The 23,110-nt window shown below is 37.7% G+C and overlaps 1 protein-coding gene across 6 annotated transcripts in view; it reads left to right on the top strand.

Moving 5' to 3' along the window:
• Positions 1 to 23,110, top strand: part of LOC150079291 (intermembrane lipid transfer protein VPS13D-like) — a 1,618,665-nt gene that overhangs the window by 720,389 nt on the left and 875,166 nt on the right. For all 6 annotated transcript variants that reach the window (XM_090383928.1, XM_090383929.1, XM_090383926.1 and 3 more), the window contains one exon: positions 13,156 to 13,336. In XM_090383928.1, coding sequence (XP_090240054.1) covers positions 13,156 to 13,336 — 181 coding nt within the window. The remainder of the gene's footprint in view (positions 1 to 13,155; positions 13,337 to 23,110) is intronic.

Here is a 23,110-nt window from a genome sequence, read left to right as displayed (position 1 = left end):
GGGATGCATATAAATTATCCCACACTCCACTTTAAAATCTCATCCTTTATCTAAACCTTGGTTTTCCAATAAATATGCTAAGGCTGTTCAAGAGAAGAATATTGCATGTCGTAATTGTCTTGTTTCTAATTCTTCAGTTTCATTTTCTGCCTACACCAAAGCTCGCAACAATTGTAAAGCAGTTATTAATCAGTCGAAACTAGATTTTGAACAGTCTAAGAGTAGAAAACTTGCTTCTTGCCCTAATGGTAGCCGAGCATTCTGGTCTCTTGCCGCAACTTTTGCCCATCTCTGCTCCCACCTTTGTCCAAACTAGATGGTTCTGTTTGTCACTTCAGCCAAGGATAAAGCTGACCTGCTAGCATCTCATTTTTCTTCCAGCTCATGTATTAATGATCTTGGTAAAACACCTCCCACCATTCCCAACACGCTCCGTTCAATGCCTCCTGTGGTCTTCCATAAAAAGGATATCAGAAGGATTTTGATGAATCTCGATGCTAAGAAAGCTCCAGGTCCTGATAATATTTCTCCACTTATTCTCAAAACCTGTGCTCCTGAACTTATGCCTATTCTTTGCCGCCTTTTTCCACTTTCTTATTCCAAAGGTGTTTTTCCTTCTGCTTGGAAATTTGCTCATATCCAGCCAGTTCCTAAAAAGGGTGACAAATCCCTCCCATCCAATTATCGTCCCATTGCAATTACTTCTACTCTTTCTAAAGTAATGGAGAAATCAAGTAACCGCCAACGCTTAAACTGGAAAGATTGTGCAAGGCTCAAGGGACAGAATTTTTTTCAGCCTGGACTGTACTTGTTAACAGGAAAGACTGCTTCTACAGGGATGGGATACACTTAAATAGAAAGGGTGCAAGAATATTTGCTGATGCTATCGAGGCAGTGTTAGGTGGGTCGGAAAACTGACAGCTTGGGGGGATACAAGGACTAATCGTTTAACAGTAGCCGCAGGCAGAGGGGAAAGTGATTCTTGCACAACTTCTATTAGAATAAGTAGCGACCCGGAGCGAGGGGTGTTGGGGGTTTCAGGGACGGATGGCAGTCATTGTGAAACAGGTGGGTATATGGGATGTGTTAGAGTAACTAAAAATAAGAATAGGTGCATGTATACTTGCATGTATACCAATGCTAGAAGCATAGTAAATAAATTTGATGAATTTTAAGTGTTGATCAAGACATCAAAGGCGGATATTGTTGGGATATCAGAGACGTGGTGTCACAAAGATATAAGGAATGCCGAACTGGAATTTGGGGAGTACAATGTGTACAGAAAGGATAGACAGGATAGGAAGGGAGGAGTTGTTATGCTGTTAATTAAGAAAAACATAAAATCAAAAGAAGTGCATCCAGTTGATATAGATGAACAGTGCACTGTTGAGTCAGTTTGGTGTGACATAAGCACTGCAAAAGCAAAAATAAGAGTAGAAGTGTGTTATAGGCCTAATGACTTGAATGAGTACAATGAACAATTGTAGAGAGAAATAGAGTGGGCTAGTAAATCGGAATGTCTTATAATGGGGGATTTTAACTTCCCATATATTGACTGGAACTTGTGGGTTGGTCACTCACACACTAGTCAGACTTTTGTGGATTTATTGGATGATTGTTTTTTACAGCAGCATGTTCGAGAGGCAACCAGAGAAAGTAATACTCTTGATCTGGTTATCAGCAGTGATCATTCATGTATTAGGAATTTGCAGATAAAAGAACTACTAGGTGGCAGTGATCACAGTGTACTGACGTGGGATTTACTTAAAGATTTAATTACCATCAGGGGTTAAGGAAAGGGTTTTTGCTTCCGTAAAGGCGAGTACAGTGGTCTCCGACAGTTTTTAAATTCTGTACAGTGGGATCAACTGACGATGTTACCAACAGTAAATTCTAAGTGGGAAGCATTCAAGGAATTAATCGTGGAAGCTACTAAAAGTTTCATACCTATTAAGAAATATTGTTCAAGGTTTAGGCCTAAATCGTTGTCAAATGAACTAATGAGACTCGTAACAGAGAAGAAAAATGCATGGGATGCATATAAATTATCAAGCGACTCAGAAGCCTATGGCAGATATAAGTTAATCTGTAATCAGGTCACAAAGGAGTTTTGGCAGGCGAAGGCAGAAGATGCTAAGAAAAACAGCAAGGATTTCTTTACTTATATAAACTCTAAAAGGAAAGGGATGAATCTGATTGGTCCACTTGACATCGATGGTTCGACTGTTGATGATCCTGCTCAGATAGCAAACAAACTGAATGAGTATTTTGCATCTACATTCACACGTGAGGAATTATTAAGGTTTGAAAATGACAGAAGGTTATCAAATTGTAGCAGGATACTTAATGATTTTGTAATAAATGAGAGCAAAGTGGAAGAGAAATTTTTGAAGTTAAACGTAAGAAAAGCACCTGAGGTGGATGGGATCTATCCAGTTATATTAAAGGAGGCGGCAAAGCAACTAAGCAAACCCTTAGCCATAATTATGAGAGCATCCTTGGACTCAAGGGAGGTTCCCACGGACTGGAGATGTGCAAATGTATCCCCAATTCACAAAGGGGGATCGAACGGTGACACGAGTAATTACAGACCAGTTAGTTTAACTTCTGTTCCTGTTAAATAATGGAGTCACTGGTTAAAGATGCATTGCAGGATCATCTAGACAAGACTGCAGCAATAATTCAGACACAGCATGGGTTTGTTAAGGGAAAGTCTTGTCTGACAAATTTGATAGGATATTATGATGTGGTTACAAAGGAACTGGATGCAAAAAATAATTTTGATATCATATATTTAGATTTCAGGAAAGCTTCTGACACTGTTGCGCATGGAAGACTATTGTACAAATTGGAGCAGAATGGTATTAAGGGTAAGTTGCTACAATAGATAAAAGGATGGTTAAGTGGGAGAAGACAGAGGGTGGTAATCAATGGGTGCTGCTCTTCTTGGACTAATGTTATTAGTGGGGTCCCACAGGGTTCGGTGTTAGGTCCACTGTTGTTTTGTATATTTATCAGTGATATTGATGAAGGTATATCAGGCTTAATGTCGAAGTTTGCAGATGATACAAAGGTTGGCAGGGTTGTTAATGACAGTAATGGCAGTGTGCTACTGCAACAGGATCTGGATGATATGGGCAGATGGGCTAAGAAGTGGCAACTGAAGTTTAACCTTGACAAATGCAAAGTACTGCATATGGGTAGAAGTAACCCCAGAGAAACGTACCAACTGTGTGGTACTACAGTTAAGGTGGTAGAAAATGAAAAACACCTGTGAGTAATTGTGCAGTCAGATATGACGTTTTCTGAGCAATGCAGACAGGCTACCAGGGCAGGTCTTGGGGTTTTGTCAATGATATATAGGAATTTTGCTATCAGGGGAAAGGAGGTGATTATCCCTCTGTATAAGGCAATGGTCAGGCCATGCCTTGAGTACTGCGTACAGGTCTTGGGGCCTCATTTTAGGAAGGATGTAGATTTACTTGAGCGTGTACAGAGAAGGGCAACAAGATTGGTGAGGGGAATGAAGGGATCCTCTTATCAAGAGATGCTTAAGTTCTACAAATTGCAGTGGCTGGAGACTAGGCACTTGCGCGGTGATCAGATTGAGGTGTATAAGGCCTTGAATGGGTTCAGGACGCTGAATTCTGATGGGATCCTTCCACTTGTTCAGATTACAAACCTAAGGGAGCATAAATTCAAATTAAGAAAGGACAGATGTACAATAGATGTGCGGAAATTTGCCTTTAGCCAACGGGTGGTTAATTGCTGGAACAAACTTTCCATCTGTCGTTGTGGAAGTTGATAGGTTGAATAAATTTAAGGAGGAACTGGACAGGCAGTTGGAGGGAATGGTGTGATTTTTTTTTTTTTTTTTTTTGGCTGATGCTGCATAAGCTCATACACTTGCTTTCTTGTATCACATGCCACTACTACTACTACTAATACCTAGAAACCTTCCATCTGATCAAAGATCGCCAGTAGGGATTCCGTCAGTGTCGATCCACTGGTGATATTCTGCCTTATGTTTCCCATTTATGGACTAATTCAATGGGAAGCTTCAGTGAAACAGAAGTAGTTGCTCTTGACATCTCGAAGGCTTTTGATCATGTCTGGCATAAAGGTCTACTAAACAAGCTTCCATCTTATGGTTTGCCAACTGTTTTTAGTAATTGGTTATCCAGTTTTCTCTCTGATCGCTCACTGAGGGTTGATGGTAGATGGCTCTCTGTCTTCTAAATTCTCCACTAATGCTGGTGTTCCCGAAGGTTCAGTGCTTTCCTCCACTCTTTTCCTCTTGTATATTAATGACCTTCTTCCATTGACTGGAAATCCTATCCATAGTTTTGCCAATGATAGCACATTGCATTCCACTTTCCATTTTGCGAAATCTTGCCCTGCTCAGTCAGCTTTAACGTCTCGAAAATCTGTTTCCAATTCCTTAAATGGCGATCTTCAGGTAATTCTCCAGTGGGGCAAAGACGACTTAGTTGATTTCAACCCTTCTAAAACTCAGTCTTGTCTTATATCTTGCAAAAAGGATTCTTCTGCTTCTATGCTTATCTTTAGTGACACTTCGATTTCTAGGCAAAATGATATCTCTTTTGGGGATTACCCTGACTTCTAATCTCTCTTGGCACAAGCACATTACAAATATTGCTTCCTCTGCATCTAAAAAACTTGGTTTTCTCTTTCGCTCTCGGCGTTACTTTTCTTCCAAACAGCTGCTCACTCTGTATAAATCGCAAATCCGCCCTACCATGGAATATTGTTCCCACATCTGGGGTGGTGCCCCCAAAACCTCTCTGAGGCTTCTTGATTTCATTCAGAAGAGGGCAGTTAGGTTAATTAATGATTCATCTCTAACAGAGTCTCTCCACTCGCTTTCTCATAGACGTACTGTTTCTGCTGCATGCCTCTTCTACAGATACTTCCATGGGCACTGTTCTTCTGAATTGGCTTCTATAATTCTTGCTCTCTCTCTCTCTCTCTCTCTCTCTCTCTTTCAAAACAGTCCAAACACGTGCCACCACCAGCCAACATCCATTTACTGTCCAACTTCAAACCCACAGAACCAACTTTTCATCTTCCTCTTTTATTCATTCAACTGCCGTTTTCTGGAACAACCTTCCTTCATACGTATTTCCTGAAAATTACAATCTACAGAAGTTCAAGTCCAATGTCAACAAATATCTTCTTTCGTCTTCGCAACCTCCAACCCAAGCACGGTACTAAGTACTATAGGTTCTGATACCTCTCGTGTTTGGGGTTCACGTTAAAAAAAAGCTGATTGACTTCCTGGAAGTCAATCAGCTTATCCATCAACAACAGTATGCTTATCGTTCAAAAAGATCCACTGACCTGGCAATTGTTGACTTCTGCTCTAGGATCACGGACTGTCTTGAAAAGGGTCACTATGCAATAGCACTGTTTCTAGACCTATCAAAAGTTTTTGACTTCATAAATCATAATATCCTACTCAACAAGCTCAACAATCTTGGCTTGAGAGGAAAAATTAACCTTCTTCTTGAAGACTACCTTACTGATAGGCCATTTGTTGTTAAAACAAACTGGTCTTTTTCAGACAGTTGTTATTTCTCCAGGGGAGTACCTCAAGGCTCATTTCTCAGACCTATCCTATTTGTTCTTTATATTAATGAATTTCTCTCTCATCTTTCATCTTCCCACCTAGTAGTGTATGCCGATGACATTTCCATTCTAATCACTGATAAAGACCCTAACCAACTTCAATGCAAGATCTCTGCCTTGCTCTCTGAAATGCATAGTTGGCTTCAAAAGAATCAGCTGATACTAAACCCAGAAAAATCCAAATATATGGTGTATAGGACGAAAAATAAATCATTAAATATTGATTTCGAAAAAACATACAAAGGAAAACGACTCGAAAGGGTGAATGATACCAAGTTTCTAGGAATCTGGCTAAATGACAAGCTGAGTTGGGATAAACAAATGATCACCTTACGAAAGAAGACTTCGTCACTAGCAGGAATACTCGCCCCGGCCTCTGCCTGGGTACCTCCTTCCCTTCTCAGACTAGTATTCCTTTCCTTAATACAGCCTTACTTCACATATGGAATCATCTCATGGGGTGAGACCAGTCAATATAACCTTGCGAGAATCAATTCAATTGTCATTCGATGTGTTCGTTCAATTTTGGGCCTTTCCTGGAATGCATCAGTGACTTCTAGATATAAGGAAGCGAGACTCTTAAGCATCTACCAACTGATACAAAAAGCTGAGGCGGTTTTTGTCTACAATGCTTTGAAAACACCAAACTTTCCTCCTCTCTTCAGATCTTTTTTATAACAATAGAAGAAGAAGGAATAAGATATAACTTAAGAAATGAAGCGAACCTGAAGGTTCCACTTTTTAGAAAAGCCATAGGTCAGAAAAATATAAAATACAGAGCCGCAAAAACCTGGAATAATCTTCCTGAAAATATCAAAAATGCCATTTCACTAAACAGGTTCAAGAAGCTCCTAACTGAACACATCACCAGGGATGTCTGATCTAAATCTTCCATTCAACTCTTGAACTTTCCACAATGCATACCAGTTTGGAAATTATGTAAACAAGTTGAAGGAATAGCTGTCAAAAAGCTTGTAACACTCTACGCAATTATTTCATAATTTTTTTCTTTCATACTTGTTATTGTAAAAGTACTCACAATGTAATTATAAGTACTGTTGTTAACCACGCGACATGTGTGGTTGGTTTACGAAGTCTCTGTAATGGAATGTAGAAACATGTCCGATTCATGATGTATCTGATAAATAATTCCTGTGTAATTTCAGGTCTGGTTTTATTGTTATCTTTTTCAAAGGAACATCCCCTAAAAAGCCTCTGGCTTATGTGTTCTCCCTCCCTTCTTGCTGTTATCTCCCAACAATTGTAACACAAAATAGGGATAAATAAATTATCGAATTATCGAAATGGGTATTCTCAATAGATCCTAAAATTACAAAGGAATTGGACTTCTGTCAATCAGGTTGAAAATTTATAACAGGATAGTATTAAATAGAATAGAACCTCATATTACTCCTCTGCCCCCCACGAATCAAGCTGGATTTCTTAAAAACCACAGTACTCTTGAAGAAGAAGCCAAAGACCAAAATCTTCCATTGAATTTAAATTTTATAGATATTTCCAAACCATTTGACTCACTTAATAGTTTAATAAATTGCTCAGCTGGATAAGTATTTCGAATGAAGGGGGGGTGGTGAAGTGGAAGTTTTTTTTTTTGGCTGATGCTGTATAAGCTTGCTTTCTTGCATAATAAGCCTCTACTAATGCTAATACTAATAGGTTAAGGATGTTTGAAATATTAAAATTTTATGGAATTCCTGAACAATTGATTAAAGCAATAGCAGCATCTTACCAAGGTTATTTTGCTAGAGTCCTCATTAATGGTGAAAAAACCGAAAATTTTCCCATCACCACTGGAGTTCTATAGGGAGATACCTCAGCTTCTTTTCTTTTTATAATAACCCTAGATTATAATTTCAGGCTAATAGGGGATGAATTTGGGATCATCCTAGAGGATTCTGCAGGTCAATTTCCCTTACAGCATTTGAGTTTTGCAGACAATATCATGCTTATTGATGACAGCTTTGCATTGGCACAAACACTTTTGACCTAGATTGCCAAATGACAGAAATATTTGGATTAAATATCAATGGTAGTAAAACAAAAGTTCTTATAAACCAATTAGAAGGATCCATTCAATTAAACAGAACTGGTAGACTTAGAAGAAGTAAAAGATTTTCAGTACTTAGATGCATTCATAAATCACTCGCTAAATAATATTGTTAAAAGAAAGCATGAGGCTTTGCAGTTTTATTCAATTTTAAACAAAATATGGAAATCCCCTCTAATCACTACAGATACGAAAGTTGGATTATATAAAAGCACAAGTTTGTCGTTATTATTCCTGTATGGCGCACAAACCTGGAATGTTTCTACTAAAAAAGTTTCTAACATCATAAATATTTTTGGCACTTCCTGCCTTAGAACTTTATTAGGGTACTCTTGGAGAGACCATATTAGCAGTGCAACAATTTTACAAGAAAGCCTTCAGGAACCTTTGGTGACATCTTTCCAGAAAAGCCAATTGAGATGGCTAGGACAGCAACTCAGACATCTACTGGCAGCCTACTTCATCATGCTTGCTCTCTAAAATCCAAAAATAGCGATACAAAATGAGGGAGACCAAAAGTTCAGTTCTGGTAGTAACCAGCGGCCAATATCAATCCACTGCAGGATTGGAAGCCTTCTCAACAATTTATGTTGAAAGAAATGGACCATAATCTACCATTCTGACCCAGTGCAGATTTGACCGTATTTAGCAGCCAGGGGCTTGAATCCCAATCTACTCAAAGCATGTGTGTGCTACTGCACTCCCACTCCTGTCCACTCAGCTACAGAGGCCTGTATTCTGTCTGGCAGTACATCAGCAAAATCCTTAATGAATCTGCACAGTTATCTCCTACTGATATTTTCCAAATAGCACGAAACAGAGAGACTTCACTCTCACTCATACAATACACTTTTCTTAGATTAGATTAGATTTTTTACTCAAGAATTGCTTGTTTAACTGCAAATTTTCTTTTATGTTTTGATGTATATTGTTTCACTATTTACATTGTATTTTTTGTGAATAAACTATGATGAAGTGTAAAGGCCTTCTGTAGCTCATGATTCCACCAGGCTTTGGAAATTTGTACAAAGAATGTCAGTTTAAATGTTGCATGTTTCTAAATAACTGATAACAAATAGTCAGCAAGGACAGCAAGCCAGATCAACAAGGATTTTCAGTGAGGTGTTCAGAAAGAAATGAGTTGAAGATCTGTTGCTAAACGAGTATTAAGGAATTTTGTAGAATAGGTTCTAGCAACATTAGTTTTAACAATATATGAAAATGAATTTTGAATTTTTTTAATGATATTAATGGGATGTTGGATCCAAAAAGAAGAGTCACTGCCCTTTTTCAGTAATCATTCACAGTATTAAATAGTAGGTCTGAAGCTTGATTTTTGTGTAGGTGAAAGTTTGTAATTTGTACAAAAGCAAATTCAGTAAATTGATTGACATCGAAATTTTTGAGTTCTGCAGCACTAATAAGCAGTAACAAATTTAAATTGTTAAAAAAAAAAAAAAAAAACCTGACAGTTTCAGGTTTTCAACAGAAATAATCCACATAACCAAATTGATCAGAACATCAAGGGTGGGAAGAGATGACAAATACTGTTTGATTACATTAAAGTGAAAAACATTTCAGTAAGTGTCAGATTTTTTATTTCCATCTTTAAGAGCCTTATGTTTAGATTTTGCTTAAGGAAACTACGCCCACCCCTCCTTCTTAAAACTTATATTGTTATTACACTGATTATGGCCAGCAATTGCAGGCACTTCTAAATCAGTCACAGAACCAATAAAGTCTTTCATTTTGTTCAGCTTTGGGGGAGGGGGAAGAAAGAAAGAGAGAGAGAGAGAGAGAGAGAGAGAGAGAGAGTAGAAGGGAATCACCAAGAAGAGAAGAATGATGGTATCCAGCTCAGGATTCTAGGTGTGCCAAACCCATACTCACCAGATGTGAGATACTTCAGTTATTACAGAATCAGCAAACTTAGTTGAAATTGGTCACTATCTTGACTCCTAAGTAGGATGCAAATAGTAGCTCTATCAAAATTTTTAACTGTGAAAAGCAGTAGCCTTGGATGTCAACACTGAAAGACTTTATACAAGCCTCAGCAACTAGTGAGTGAAATGTAATGTTACTCTTTTTTAGCTGGTCTTGAAAGTTAATGATAATCTTGGCTACATTATATGTGTGGGTTATTCTGGAGATGATCACTGTGAGGAGGTTGTACTGGATGGTTGGCATCTGCTTATTTGTTGTTCTGTTATTAAACTCTTGAAGCTATTTTTTAAATATAAATTTTAGTTTTAAGGTGACTATGTCCATCAGTGAAATCTTGTCTTATTCTTTGTAAATATGTAGGACCATGGGCAGGAGAAGGCTTGCCTTTCATTATCCTCCTCTTGCAAAAGGAACACTTTTATTCATTTTAATCTGTAGATAAATTTCTGTAAATAAAAGTGGTCTAGAAAATTTAATATCATCATCAGCCATTTTCAATCCACTGCAGGATGAAGGCTTCTGCAGCAACTTTCCAGTTCGTTCTGTTTTGTGCAATGGCCATCCATTTACTACCCACAAACTCATGAATTTCATCTATCCATCTCCATTATTGTGTTAAGGTTTTCTTCTAGCTCTTCTTGGGTACCATTCTGTTATTTTCTTAGTCCATCTGTTGTCTTTGAGCTATGTGTCCTGCCAAAGTCCATTTTAGTTCTTTAATTTTGGTAAGAATGTCCTTTTCTTGCGTTTGCTGCCTAATCGATGTTTTTCTCTTCTTATCTAACAGTCTGATTCCCAATATAATTAGTTCCATCCTTCGCTGTGTAGTTCTCAGCTTCTCTTCCATTATTTTGGTGAGTGCCTAAGTTTCACTTATAAGTCATGGTGGGGAGTATACATTGGTTCATTATTTTGTTTCAGACAAATTGAGATATTGCTCCTCAGTATGTGACTATATTTCCTGAATGCTGTCCATCCAAAATTTATTCTTCTCTTAACTTCCAGCCATTTATCATTATTACAGCTAATGACTTGTCCCAGATAAGTATGTCTCCACCTTTTCAATTGCTGCTCCTTCAATCATTATATCCCTTTCTGTGGCATACTTGTTCATCATTACTTTGGTTTTAGTCTTATTCATCTTTAGTCCAAAATCCTTACTAACTGTGCATAACTGATTAAGATTTTCCTTTAAATCTTTGGGATCTTTAAATTATGACCACAATGTCATCTGCAAACATAAATGGTTTAGGCACTCTCCGTTCACATTGACTCCTTTCTGGGACCAGTCTAATCTTCTGAAAGCTTCCTCAAGGGCAGCTGTAAACAGCTTCAGAGATATTGTGTCTTCTTGTCGAACTCCTTTCTCAGTTTTAAATTTTCTACTGTCTTTGTCTAGTCTAATAAAGGAGGTAGTGTTCTCATATATTTTCTTCAGTGCCTGAAACATTGCCTTATGCTGTATGGAGTCAATTGCCTTTTCATAATCCACAAATGAATGCCAGGCATAATGGTGTTTTATATTCATTTGCTTTCTCCATTAGCTCTGATATTACGTGAAGGTGATCCATAGTTGAGAATCCTGTCCTAAAGCCATCTTGCTCTTTCGGTTGATTCTCATTAAGTATTCTTTTTAATCTGTTAGTAATGACCCTTGTGAGTAACTTGTAGATGTGGGATAACAAGCTAATTGGTCTATAATTTCCAATTTCTGATTTATCTCCTTTCTTATGCAGCAAAACTATGATTGCATTATTCCACTCCTTAGGCATCACACCTTTTCTAATGCATTTTGTGACGAGTCTTGCCAGTTTTTGTGTCATGTTTCTTCCTCCCAATTTTAACCACTCTACAGTAACTTCATCTTCCCCCAGGGGCTTTCTGATTCTTCATTTTCTTCAATGCATGTTCTACCTCATCAGGAAGGAGATCAGGTATGTTGTATGTGTTACTAATTTGTGATCCATCTTCCCCACTGCTGGCATCATTCCTTCACTCTTTCTATAATTCTCTATAGTAGTCTTCTGCTATTTGAATTATGCCTTCTCTGCTATTTATAAGTACACCATCACTATTCTTCAGTTTCAGTATCATTTGTCTTTCTGTATTACTGCTCAGTGGTTGCTGATTTAAGTCCTTTGTTTTCCCTTAATGCTTGTTCTACTTTTCTTGTGTTAAATCTTTTTATGTCCTCCCTGAATCTCTTTCTAATGGCTTTGTATAACTCAGTATACTCAATTTTGTCCTTGTCAGTGTTTATCTTGCTCTTCATTTGTCGTCTTCGGTTCATCACGACAAGTGTTTCCTGACTAATTGTGTCTTCTTTGAATTTCCTTTTACCTATAGGTTTCTTGGGCTTTACACTTTCAGAAAGTTGTAATATTCCTCATTGATATCTTGCTCCTGAGCAGTCTGTGAATGTAATATGTAATATATCAGTCCTATTCATTGACATCATTTAGCCACTAAGTGGTTTCTGAAGATTTAGGCTCCTTTTTTTTCCCTTCCCACCTCAATTCTACTTCTAGGTTGACTTGAACAGAATATCATCTTCTGATAAATATCTTATATTACTGACGATCTGCAGAATGTAAAAAAAATTTTAGCACCTTTACAGGAACTCCAAGGATCTTACTAGTTGTCCCTCCACCCCCTTATGTACCTTCCTCATCACAGCCAAAAGACGTGTATACCAGCTTAACTGAGAATGTAATCTAGACTATTTTGGGCACATCACAATTGAAAAAGTTATATAAGGCAAATACGGTACACTTCAAGGCATTGTAGAAATACTGTATGCAATTTTTTTTGAACACACATTACCAGACTCCACCATGATAGAATCTACAAGAGTCTTACGGTGCATCTGTATACATGTACCTTACTTGCTTCCATATTCTGTAAGCATCTTGATCTGCTCAGATAACTACTTTTTACTTTGTCTGCATAGAGGGTTTCAGTCTTCACGACAAGCAAATTGGCCTGTGAACACACTACAGGCATAATACAAGCACCCCAATATGGCCATAAATGCCATTCTGCTATATAAATAATAGCAATAATAATAAAAACTTGGACTGCAATTACACTGTATTCCCGATCTTCTTTAACAATGGTCTTTTTATTTCTCACTCCAGCTTGCCTTCTAATATCCCTCAGCTTGACCATATGCTAGCAATTGCATATGCAGTTCCTAGCATGTTAATTGCAGCCCAGCTACAAATTGGGTAATCTCATGCATATAATTCATTACAACCAACTGCAAAGGAACACATTATATAGGCAGCAAAATTCCATTTTTCTCCCAATCCAGTCTTCAAATGTCTACCTGTGACAGTAGTACTTGAGCCGAAAGAAATGCAAATTTAGTTTTTTATTCTAATTCCATGCATGTAGTAACAAATTATAAAGTAGTTATTTTATCTGTAGTACTCTGTTAGCCTGCTCCTCAATTCTTTAATCTGTAAATCATAAATTTTAAACTTTTAATGTAGACATGGGAATCCTGATCCTGACTTAGTAAGAGAATATGACATGCATATTCAGTGTCAGATGTCATCAGTTCGTTATATACATACGCATCGGTTTCATACTGAAATCATGGAATATTTTCAAAACTTCAATCAGATGCAGAACTTGATAGCACGAATCCGAGCAGCTGCAGCAGGAGTTATTGTAAGTATGATAAAAATTTATATAATATTTTAAAATTATTATATTATTTGTTAATTTTTCATTGTTGGACTTTAATGTTGTCAAAAAAAATGCATTTAAGGGAAGTTTATGTGATTCTCAGGATACTGATTTCTCAATCAACTGGAATGTCATAAAATTCTGGAACAATTCAAATAACCAACAGAATAGTAAAGTTATTCAGCTTATATGCATCTAGCAAATTGGCCTGTGAACACACTACAGGCATATTTCTTGTTAACTGCATCACCATATTGATGTGACTCATTCACTGGGGTAGGAGATCTACAAGTCAGATCAGTGCCAGCATGCCATTGACAGCATTACTACCACTTTTGCTTATTGGAGGCTTGAAGAGTGTTGAAACCCATGTTTAGTCTCCAGAACAAAACTCAGGCACCCTCCCATCTCTTCCATCATGCAATGTGATTGATGGGTTTTGAGGATATGATGGGCATCATGATGAGATCCAATCTTCCTTATATTTTGAGGCTACAGCTGCTTGGAAATTTGCTCCTATCCAGTCAGTTCTAAAAAGGGTGACAAATCCATCCCATCCAGTTATCATCCCATTGCACTTCCGTCTACCCCTTTTCAGTGTAGTGAGAAGTCTATTAACCGCCAACTCCTAAACTATCTAGGATCCTTCCACCTGATTAATGATTGCCAGTGTGAATTTTGGCAGCGTTGATCCACTGGTAATATATTTGCTCATGTTATCCAACTGTGGACAGAATTCAGTGGTAAAGTTTGTTGAAATTCAAGCAGTTGCTCTTGACATTTCAAAGGTTTTTGATTGTTTTTTGCATAAGGATCTTCTAAATAAGTTTGTATCTTATGTAATTGGCAATCCAGTTTTCTCTCTGACTGCTCACTGTGCATGATATTAGGTGGCTCTCTGGTTTCTAACTTCTCCATTAAAGCTGGTGTTGTCCAGGGTTCAGTTCTTTCTCTCACTCTTTTCCTCTTGTGTATTAATGATCTTAATCCATTGTGTGGAAATCCTATCCATAGTTTTGCTGATGATAGTATAGTTTGAGAAACCTTGCCCTGCACAAACAGCTTCAACTTCTACCACCACGCTTTGACCACTTCCAAATCCCTAAATGCTGTTCTCCAGTGGGGCAAAGTTAATTTCAATCCTTCTAAAACTCAGTCCTGTCTTATATCTCACAAAAAAGATTCTTGTGCTACTATGTTTATTTTCAATGACATTCAGATTTCTGGATAAGATTATTAGAGATACTCTGACTTCTAATTTCTCTTGACATAAGCACATCACAAATTTTGCTGTCATAGTTTCTTTTCTTCTGGCCCCGGGTGCCAAGCGATTGTGATCGAGCGTTTTCTCTGTGATTAAAGTGTGATTATTCAAAAGCGATTTAGAGTTATATTAAGTTCCTGCCCTTAAATTTATTTATTTAAAATCAGCTACTGTTACAAAAGTACTTGTACAGAGCGAGAAAGAAAAGTTACCTTTCTTTATTTTTCTTGTATCTTTTACTAACACTTACTACTTTACGCTTGGTCACACCGGGCACTGCTCCTGCCTCCCCGTGGCGGGGCCGGAAATCTTGGCAGAAAAGCTAATCTGCCAAGGGCCAAAAGGAGCAAGCATGGACCAAAATACGTTTCCGCCTCTAGAGCCGACAAGCTCTCGGCCAGAGATAGACATTGACCATAACATGTCGCAACCCAAAAGGTTGAAAACCACTTCCTCAGCGACAATTTATCCTACATTCCTTATAATGCACTCTCTTGCAGATCAACCTCTGAGTAAGCTCTCTCCGTTCCTTATCCAGAAACACCTGGAAAGTCTGGCAGGATCTCCTAAGACAGTCAAGAGGCTACAATCAGGTGACCTTCTATTGGAAACAGTAAATTGTAAACATTCAGAGAAACTGCTAAAACTTACAAGCTTTGCTGGAATTCCAGTAAAAGTTTCTCCCCATGCTACCCTAAATACATCTAAGGGCGTTATATCCAGCTGGGATCTATTGAATGTCACGGAGGAGGAGATAACACAAGAGCTTCAAGATCAAAGTGTCATTGCTGTGAAAAGAATTATGGTGAAAAGAGAAAATATACTCACACCTACAAGGAATATTATTCTAACTTTTAACACGCCAAACCTACCATCATCGATAAAAGCAGGCTACTTACTCTGCCGCATTAGACCATATATTCCTAACCCATTGAGATGTTTTAAGTGCCAGAAGTATGGCCACTCTCAAACGGCGTGCAGAGGAAACCAGGTTTGTCCTAATTGTGGGTCCGCTGACCACACCCAAAGTGACTGCTTGGCAAAAGAAATGACTTGTCCCAACTGTAAAGGAAACCATCCTGCCTACTCAAGGACATGTGACAAATGGAAAACCGAAAAGCAAATCGTAAAATATAAGATAGAAAATAAAGTAAGCTTTCAAGAAGCACGGAAATTACTCACTCCCACTATAAATAAACGTACGTACGCCAATATTGCGCAAAAATATCAATCAGTAGCCACCCAAACTGATGTTACCGTCCCTTCAACCACCTCAATCTCTGACTGGGCTCGGACTGTTCTCTCTCAGCAACAGTCCAATGTCCCGAAACAGTTGAACCAGGCAAGTAATACTGCACTTACAGTACCAGCTACATCTCCTTCTCCTCCCCCAGTGATTTCTTCTATATCGAATAATCGTAACTCAAATTTAAAAAAGAATATCCAAGAAACATCTATGCATACTATTGAATCATCCAGACAAGAAGAACCGATCTTAGAAATATATGCGGAAGAAGAAATGGACACCGGTCGACCATTATTCCCAAAAAAAGACAAACCAAAGCCTGAACGTCACAAGACAGTCACATCAAAAAAAACAGTCAGAAGCAGCTTCTTCTACTAAACATCAATAATGCCTTACATTCTACAATGGAATTGTAGAGGATTTCGTAGCAACCTTAACGATATTCAAGTCTTAATTAACCGCTATTCTCCAGTTGGTTTCTGTCTACAGGAAACCTATCTAACTCCGCAAATTTCCACCAACATAAAGAACTATGCCATCTATCGGCACAATCGTAATAATTCAAATGCTGCCCGTGGGGGCGTGGCCATCTTGGTCAGCTAAAAGATCCCTACCAAGCAAATTGTTTTGCAAACTACAATTGAAGTTGTAGCCGTACGCTTGATAACTCAGATTGCGTTAACACTAGCATCAGTCTATCTCCCACCAAGTCATACCTTCTCTTACCAAGATCTGGAAAACCTGCTAATGCAATTACCACCCCCTGTCTGTATGTTGGGTGATTTCAATAGCCACCATCCCTTATGGGGATCAACAAAATTAGATACACATGGCCGCCTAATTGAAACTTTTCTAGACAAGCAAAACCTTACTGTTCTTAATACTGGCGCACCCACTTACATACAATTACCAACTGGACAAATTTCTGCAATTGATCTATCAATATGTTCCCCGAATCTGTTTCCAATCATAGAATGGTCTGTTTTAGATGACCCCTTAAGCAGTGATCATTTTCCGATTATTTGTGATCTGCTCACTGCACAGCCACCAACAGTCAAACCCTGCAGGAAATGGAAGTTCTCTCAAGCCAACTGGGTCAAATTTCAATCAGTAGTCACCCTGGATGAACAATATATACGAACACAGTCAATAGATGAAGCCACAGAGTATATCACTTCACATATAATATCTGCAGCTAAATGTTCAATTCCATTGTCGAATCCCCAATCCCGACGGCACCTTAACTATTGGTGGAATCAAGAATGCACAATAGCTAAGAAGTTAAAAAATAAAGCATGGAATTTATTCCGTAGATCCCCAACCACAGCTAATCTTATCAATTACAAGAAACTAAGAGCAAAAGCACGTCGCACTCAAAGAGAAGCAAAGAAAAATTCTTGGATTCGGTTTGCATCTACCATAAACAGGAACACTAACTCCAGGTTAATATGGAAGAAAATCAGGCAGATTTCCGGAAAATTTCCAACCACCCCTTCACCAATTCTTTCATGGAATGGGCAAGAACTATCTGCTCCTCAAGACATTGCAAATGCCTTGGCAAAAACTTTTGCCGAAGTTTCTGCGGCATCAAATTACTCTCCGGATTTCCAGAAAATAAAGACCAAGACTGAACAACGAGCCATCAACTTTCGAACCTCAGTTTTCTTTCCATATAATCAGCCTCTTCAATATCATGAACTTATACATGTCATTAAAACAACACGCAACAGTGCCGCTGGACCAGATGGAATCTCTTACATTATGTTACAAAACCTTGGTGACAGAAATTTACAAATACTGCTGGTCTATTATAACCGGATATTTATGGAAAACATTTATCCCAGCTCTTGGCATCATGCCACAGTCCTTGCCTTTTTGAAACCTGGAAAAGACCCTACAATTCCATACAATTACCGACCAATTTCCCTCTCCAGTTGCCTCGGAAAATTACTTGAAAAAATTATTCATAATCGACTTGCATGGGCCATCGAAGCACAACATCTAATGAGTAATAATCAGCATGGCTTTCGTAAGAACAGGTCCTCCTTAGATCTCATGATCAAGGCAGAGTCTGCAATTCGCAATGCCTTCGTAAAAAATGAACATCTCGTTTTGGTGTCCATAGACATAGAGAAGGCATTTGACACTACCTGGCGTCATGGCATTCTCAGCGACCTCCATGCCCTTGGTCTACGAGGCAACCTTCCTATTTTCATCAGGAACTTTCTCCAGACTCGTTCGTTCCAAGTTCGATACCACAACTCGCTTTCTATGACATTCTTACAGGAAGAGGGAGTGCCACAAGGTTCAGTATTGAGTGCAACCCTCTTTGCCCTTAAAATTGATTCTATCACAAAGGAACTTCCAAATACAGTTGAGACCTATCTTTATGCGGATGATCTCTCCATATCTTGCCATTCTCAGAATATGAGATCCATTGAGCGGCAACTACAGTTATCCTTGAATAAGGTCCAAAGGTGGGCAGGACTCAATGGCTATCGTCTATCTCAGCAGAAAACTGTTGCAATCCACTTTTGTAATCAACGAAAAATGCATGCAGATCCTGAACTTCAGATGTCAAATTTTACCATTCCAGTGTCCAACAATATCAGATTCTTGGGATTAATCCTTGACAGAAAATTAAATTTCTTAGATCACATTAAATCGCTGCGTACTTCCTGCCTCAAAAAACTGAACATACTCAGAGCTTTATCTGCAATGTCTTGGGGAGCAGACCGTACATCTTTGCTTCTATTATATAGAGCATTGATCAGATCCCGTTTGGATTATGGTGCTCCAATCTACGATTCTGCTCGAAAGAGTACACTACGCTGGTTGGACCCTATACAGCATAGTGCATTGCGGATTGCCCTTGGCGCATTCAGAACATCTCCTACCCACAGTTTATACATTGAAGCACATGAGCCCCCTCTTTGTCTCCGCAGGAAAGCACTACTTCTTAAGTATGCAGCCCGAATACAAAGTTGCTGTCAGCATCCTATTGGGCCATATCTCTTTAATCCACCACTGCAAAACCTTTATAGAAATAAACCCAGTAAAATAAGACCGGCAGGCTTACGCCTAATTGAAGTAGCACAGAATTGGAATATTCCTAATGTCAACAGGCTAGATGTAGTGAAATGCCCTCACCCACCTTGGACACCTCCTCCACAATTAACTTGTGATACTTATCTTCAAAAATGGGGAAAGAATCTTCTACCGTCACTCAACGTGAAACAACTCCATGCAAGCCATATTCAGAAATATGCTAATTTATTGCCAATATATACTGATGGCTCCAAATCACATTCAGCCGCTGGAGCAGCAGCAGTATTTCCCTCTACAATCATTTCTGCTTCCCTTCCACCTGAGTATAGCAGCTTCTCTGCAGAACTTCATGCAATAAAGTTAGCTTTAGAAAACCTGAATCGCTACCCATCTCTAAAATATATTGTATACACTGACTCTCTAAGCTCAATTACAGCAATACAGAACTTTTCTTACAAGGTTCATCCTATTTTAAACCAAATCAGAAGCCTCTTATTAAAAATTGAAGAACGTCATCAATCAGTGACCTTTTGTTGGATCCCAGCCCATTCGGGGATAAAAGGGAATGAACTGGCTGACAAAACTGCCAAAAATCCATCAACTTATGATTTAACCCATGATCCTATTCCAATCTATGACTATAATAATATCATACAAGCAACATGTCTTGCACTGTGGAGAGAGCTATGGCACACCCAAAGCAATAATAAACTTTATCAGTTGAAACAGGATCCACAACTTTGGCGCTCTAGCACCAAAACAGTACGCAGAGAAGAAGTAGTGCTTGCACGAGCGCGGATAGGACATACATATCTGACACACCTTCACCTACTTACAGGAGAGGATCCTCCTCATTGTCCACACTGTTCCTCGCACTTATCAGTCAAACACATTCTCATTGACTGCCCTCACTACGATCAGGACAGAATATCCATCCTCCTTTCCCTAAAAAATCTTCCGGAACCGAAGACATTAAAAAATATTATAGGTGACGATGCAAACATCAACGAATTCTTCTCGTTTTTGAAAAAAATTGGATTGTATGATAAATTCTAAAACATCACTGTAATAAATCATAAATTGATTCTATCAGAAATTTGAATTTTATCATTTTCCTATGAATAGGCGCACTATAGCCCCAGCAGCTCGTGCGCCATTAAACCCCCATCACAACAACAACATCTTTTCTTCTAAACAGCTACTCTCTCTTTGTACAAATTTCAAATCTGACCCATGTTCCCACATCTGGGGCAATACTCACATTACTTTTCTCAGGCTTTTTGACTCCATTCAAAAGAGGCTAGTTAGGTTAATTAATACATAATTAATGACCCATCTTTTACAAAGTCTGTCCACTTCTCGTGGACATTGTTTCTTTTGCCTGCCTTTTCTATAGATACTTCCGTTGGCATTTTTCTTCTGAATTGGGTTGTATAGTTCCTCCCTCTTTCTTCCAAACCAGTCTGAACATGTGCCTCCACCAGTCAACATCCTTTCACTGTCCAACTTCAAACTCACAGAACCAAATTTTCTTCTTCCTCATTTACTCCTTCAGCTTCCATTTTCTGGAATAACTTCCCTTCGTCTGTATTTTCTGAAAGTTTCAATCTTTAGAAATTCAAGTCTAATATCAAAGTATCTTCTTGACCTTCAGTCCATGCACAGTACTAAGTACTTTAAGTTCTAATACCTGTCCTGTTTAGTGTTTTAAAAAAATAATAATAATAATAAAATAAATAAATTTAAAAAAAATATATATATACATTTATTTTGGAACCAATGGACTATCTTTAAATATTCAAAATTTTAGCAATATTACTTTCCAAGTGAGACTTTGTACATTTTATTTTAAATTAAACTCCAGAAAGATAGACCCTCTAGACTCAGTATTGAACACCATACTGTTTGGTATTAAAATGAATGCTATGGTAAAACAATTGTGGACTGTAGGTAACAAATTCAAAGGGTGTACATGCAGAGCAGACCAAATTCTACCATCTTACCTGTAACTTACATAACTTTGATATTAAAAAACCAAAAGTAATATCACCTAATAATATTAAATATTAATTTCCAGAAATTATGAGATGGATTTCATCTGTGAGAGCTTAAGAAACAACAATGCTTCAGTAAACAAAACCATGCCATACAATTGAATAGAGAGGCCATGATCCTGTTGGTGTTGCCATCCACTAATGTCAGAATACTTACTAAGTTTAAAGCCAAAGGATTGGAAAAAAATAAAATAATAAACACTAAATACTTGTAGAGAATATCGTTTTGTGCACTCTTCTAAGAGAAATGTCATAACTTAAGTATCCCAGTGGATTAGTTTTCCTAGTATTTTAAATTTATTTTGGCTACCTACTTCAAACAATGCCAGATGGAAATTTATATCAGAAATCAATAATTCTCTGTTTCAAAACAAATTTCTGCACATTTGTTGTGTAACCACAAAAAAGAGTAAAGAAAAAGAGTAAAGAGTAAAGATACATCAGAAAAAGAGTAAAGATACCATCGTATTTAGTTTGCTTGGACCTTTAAAACCTCACTTAGAAATGATCACACAAATTGCAAATGCACTTTTTATTTCTTTGTGTAAAGAAATGTGAACCCACTAATTGGAACCCATTGGTTTTAAATGCCTACAAATGAAGGGTTCAGTGCCAAAAGAAATCAATGATGGATGTGGTTTATGCTTTGGGTGCATCCCCTCCATCATATGCCATTGTAGAAAAGTTGGCCCTGGAATTCAAATTGGGGTGGGGTGGGTGGCATCGAAGGTGTTCTTTGCATTAGGTGACCAGTAACAGCTAATTACCTAGAAAAACACTGATGATGTACATTAGGGATCGACAACCTTTTTTGAGTGAAAAGCCATTTTTGATATAATTTTAAAAAAAAGGGAATCCGAAGAGCCTCAGCTTGAGGAGGGGAGGAAGTTTTTATAAGAAATGGAAGAGAGTGTGTTTTATTAAAAAAAAAATATATTACATAATTTGTAATATATATATTTTGTGTGTGTGTATATATATATATATATTATGAAATATATATGCAAATATCATTTATTAATACTGAAAAAAAACGTAACAAACATCCAATTAGGTACAAATTAATGTGACTTTTGCTGCTGGACTTGAGCTATTCTCTCAACATCAGGCGAGTACGCCATAATTTTCATCTTTAAACATGCTGAGAGACTCGCATTGTTCAGACGGTTTCTTGATTTATTTTTAAAATAGTTCATGTTCAAAAATATTTTCTTGTAGAAATATGTTGAACCAAAAACTGAGAAAAGTCTTAACTCAAATATTTTAAAATTTTTATGAGTCCAGTAAGCTACTCCGCGCATCAAACACAATTTGGTCTTGCATTTTCAACTCGTCTATCACTGTCCATTTGTGTAGAATTGCAAGGACAGTCTTTTGCCTCTCGAAATCCTCAATTTCAGTTTTAAGGCATTTTAGTCTTGCACTCCACATGTCCTTGATTTTTAAGTCTTCTAACTCCATTTTAAATTGTGCTTCATGTGAGCTAAAAGTTAAAGAGCTGCAGTTACATTTTCAAAGAGCTGCATGTGGCTTGCGAGCTGTAAGTTGCTGGTCCCTGCTGTACACGAATATGATGGCAGACTCAGTCATCATTCACAAAAAATAGTGTGACTATAATTATCTCTTTTGAATTAATGCAAAACATTCTGTCAAAGGATTTAAAATTATTAGAGGTGCTTTAGCCACACAGCTTTTTACATCTACTCAATCTGATCCCCTTTTATGGATTTTAAAGGGATAATAATTATGGACTCTGTCCTAACAGGTAAAAATATAGTAGGTGTTCAATGTGATTATGTCAATTTTGAGATTATATCTAATCTAAAAGAAAAAGAATGCTGACAGAAGGTGTTTTGTTTCACCAAGTGTTCTTATTTAGATATCAGCATTCATAATGACTAAATTTGTACCAGTATGGGTACTAATTGCTGCCACACTAATCTAATTTACAACATCTGACTCTATCAGACTTATTTTTGTTTCTAAACTTATAATTTCACTTGCATGGTTAAAAATACCAAAGAAGTGAAGAGGTTATGTCAGCATATTTTTCAGGTCTTAAATCATTGTACATGAGTAGATGATTAAATTAAGATATGAATGATTGCATTACAGATAGAAATGGGGCCTGAGAGGAGAATATA

The sequence above is a fragment of the Mastigoproctus giganteus genome, chromosome 10 (genome assembly GCF_048544385.1).
Source record: "Mastigoproctus giganteus isolate SK-2022 chromosome 10, ASM4854438v1, whole genome shotgun sequence".
NCBI classification, from domain to species: domain Eukaryota; kingdom Metazoa; phylum Arthropoda; class Arachnida; order Uropygi; family Thelyphonidae; genus Mastigoproctus; species Mastigoproctus giganteus.
Note: the sequence above shows the minus strand (reverse complement) of the source record. Positions and strands in the feature narration are given on the sequence as shown.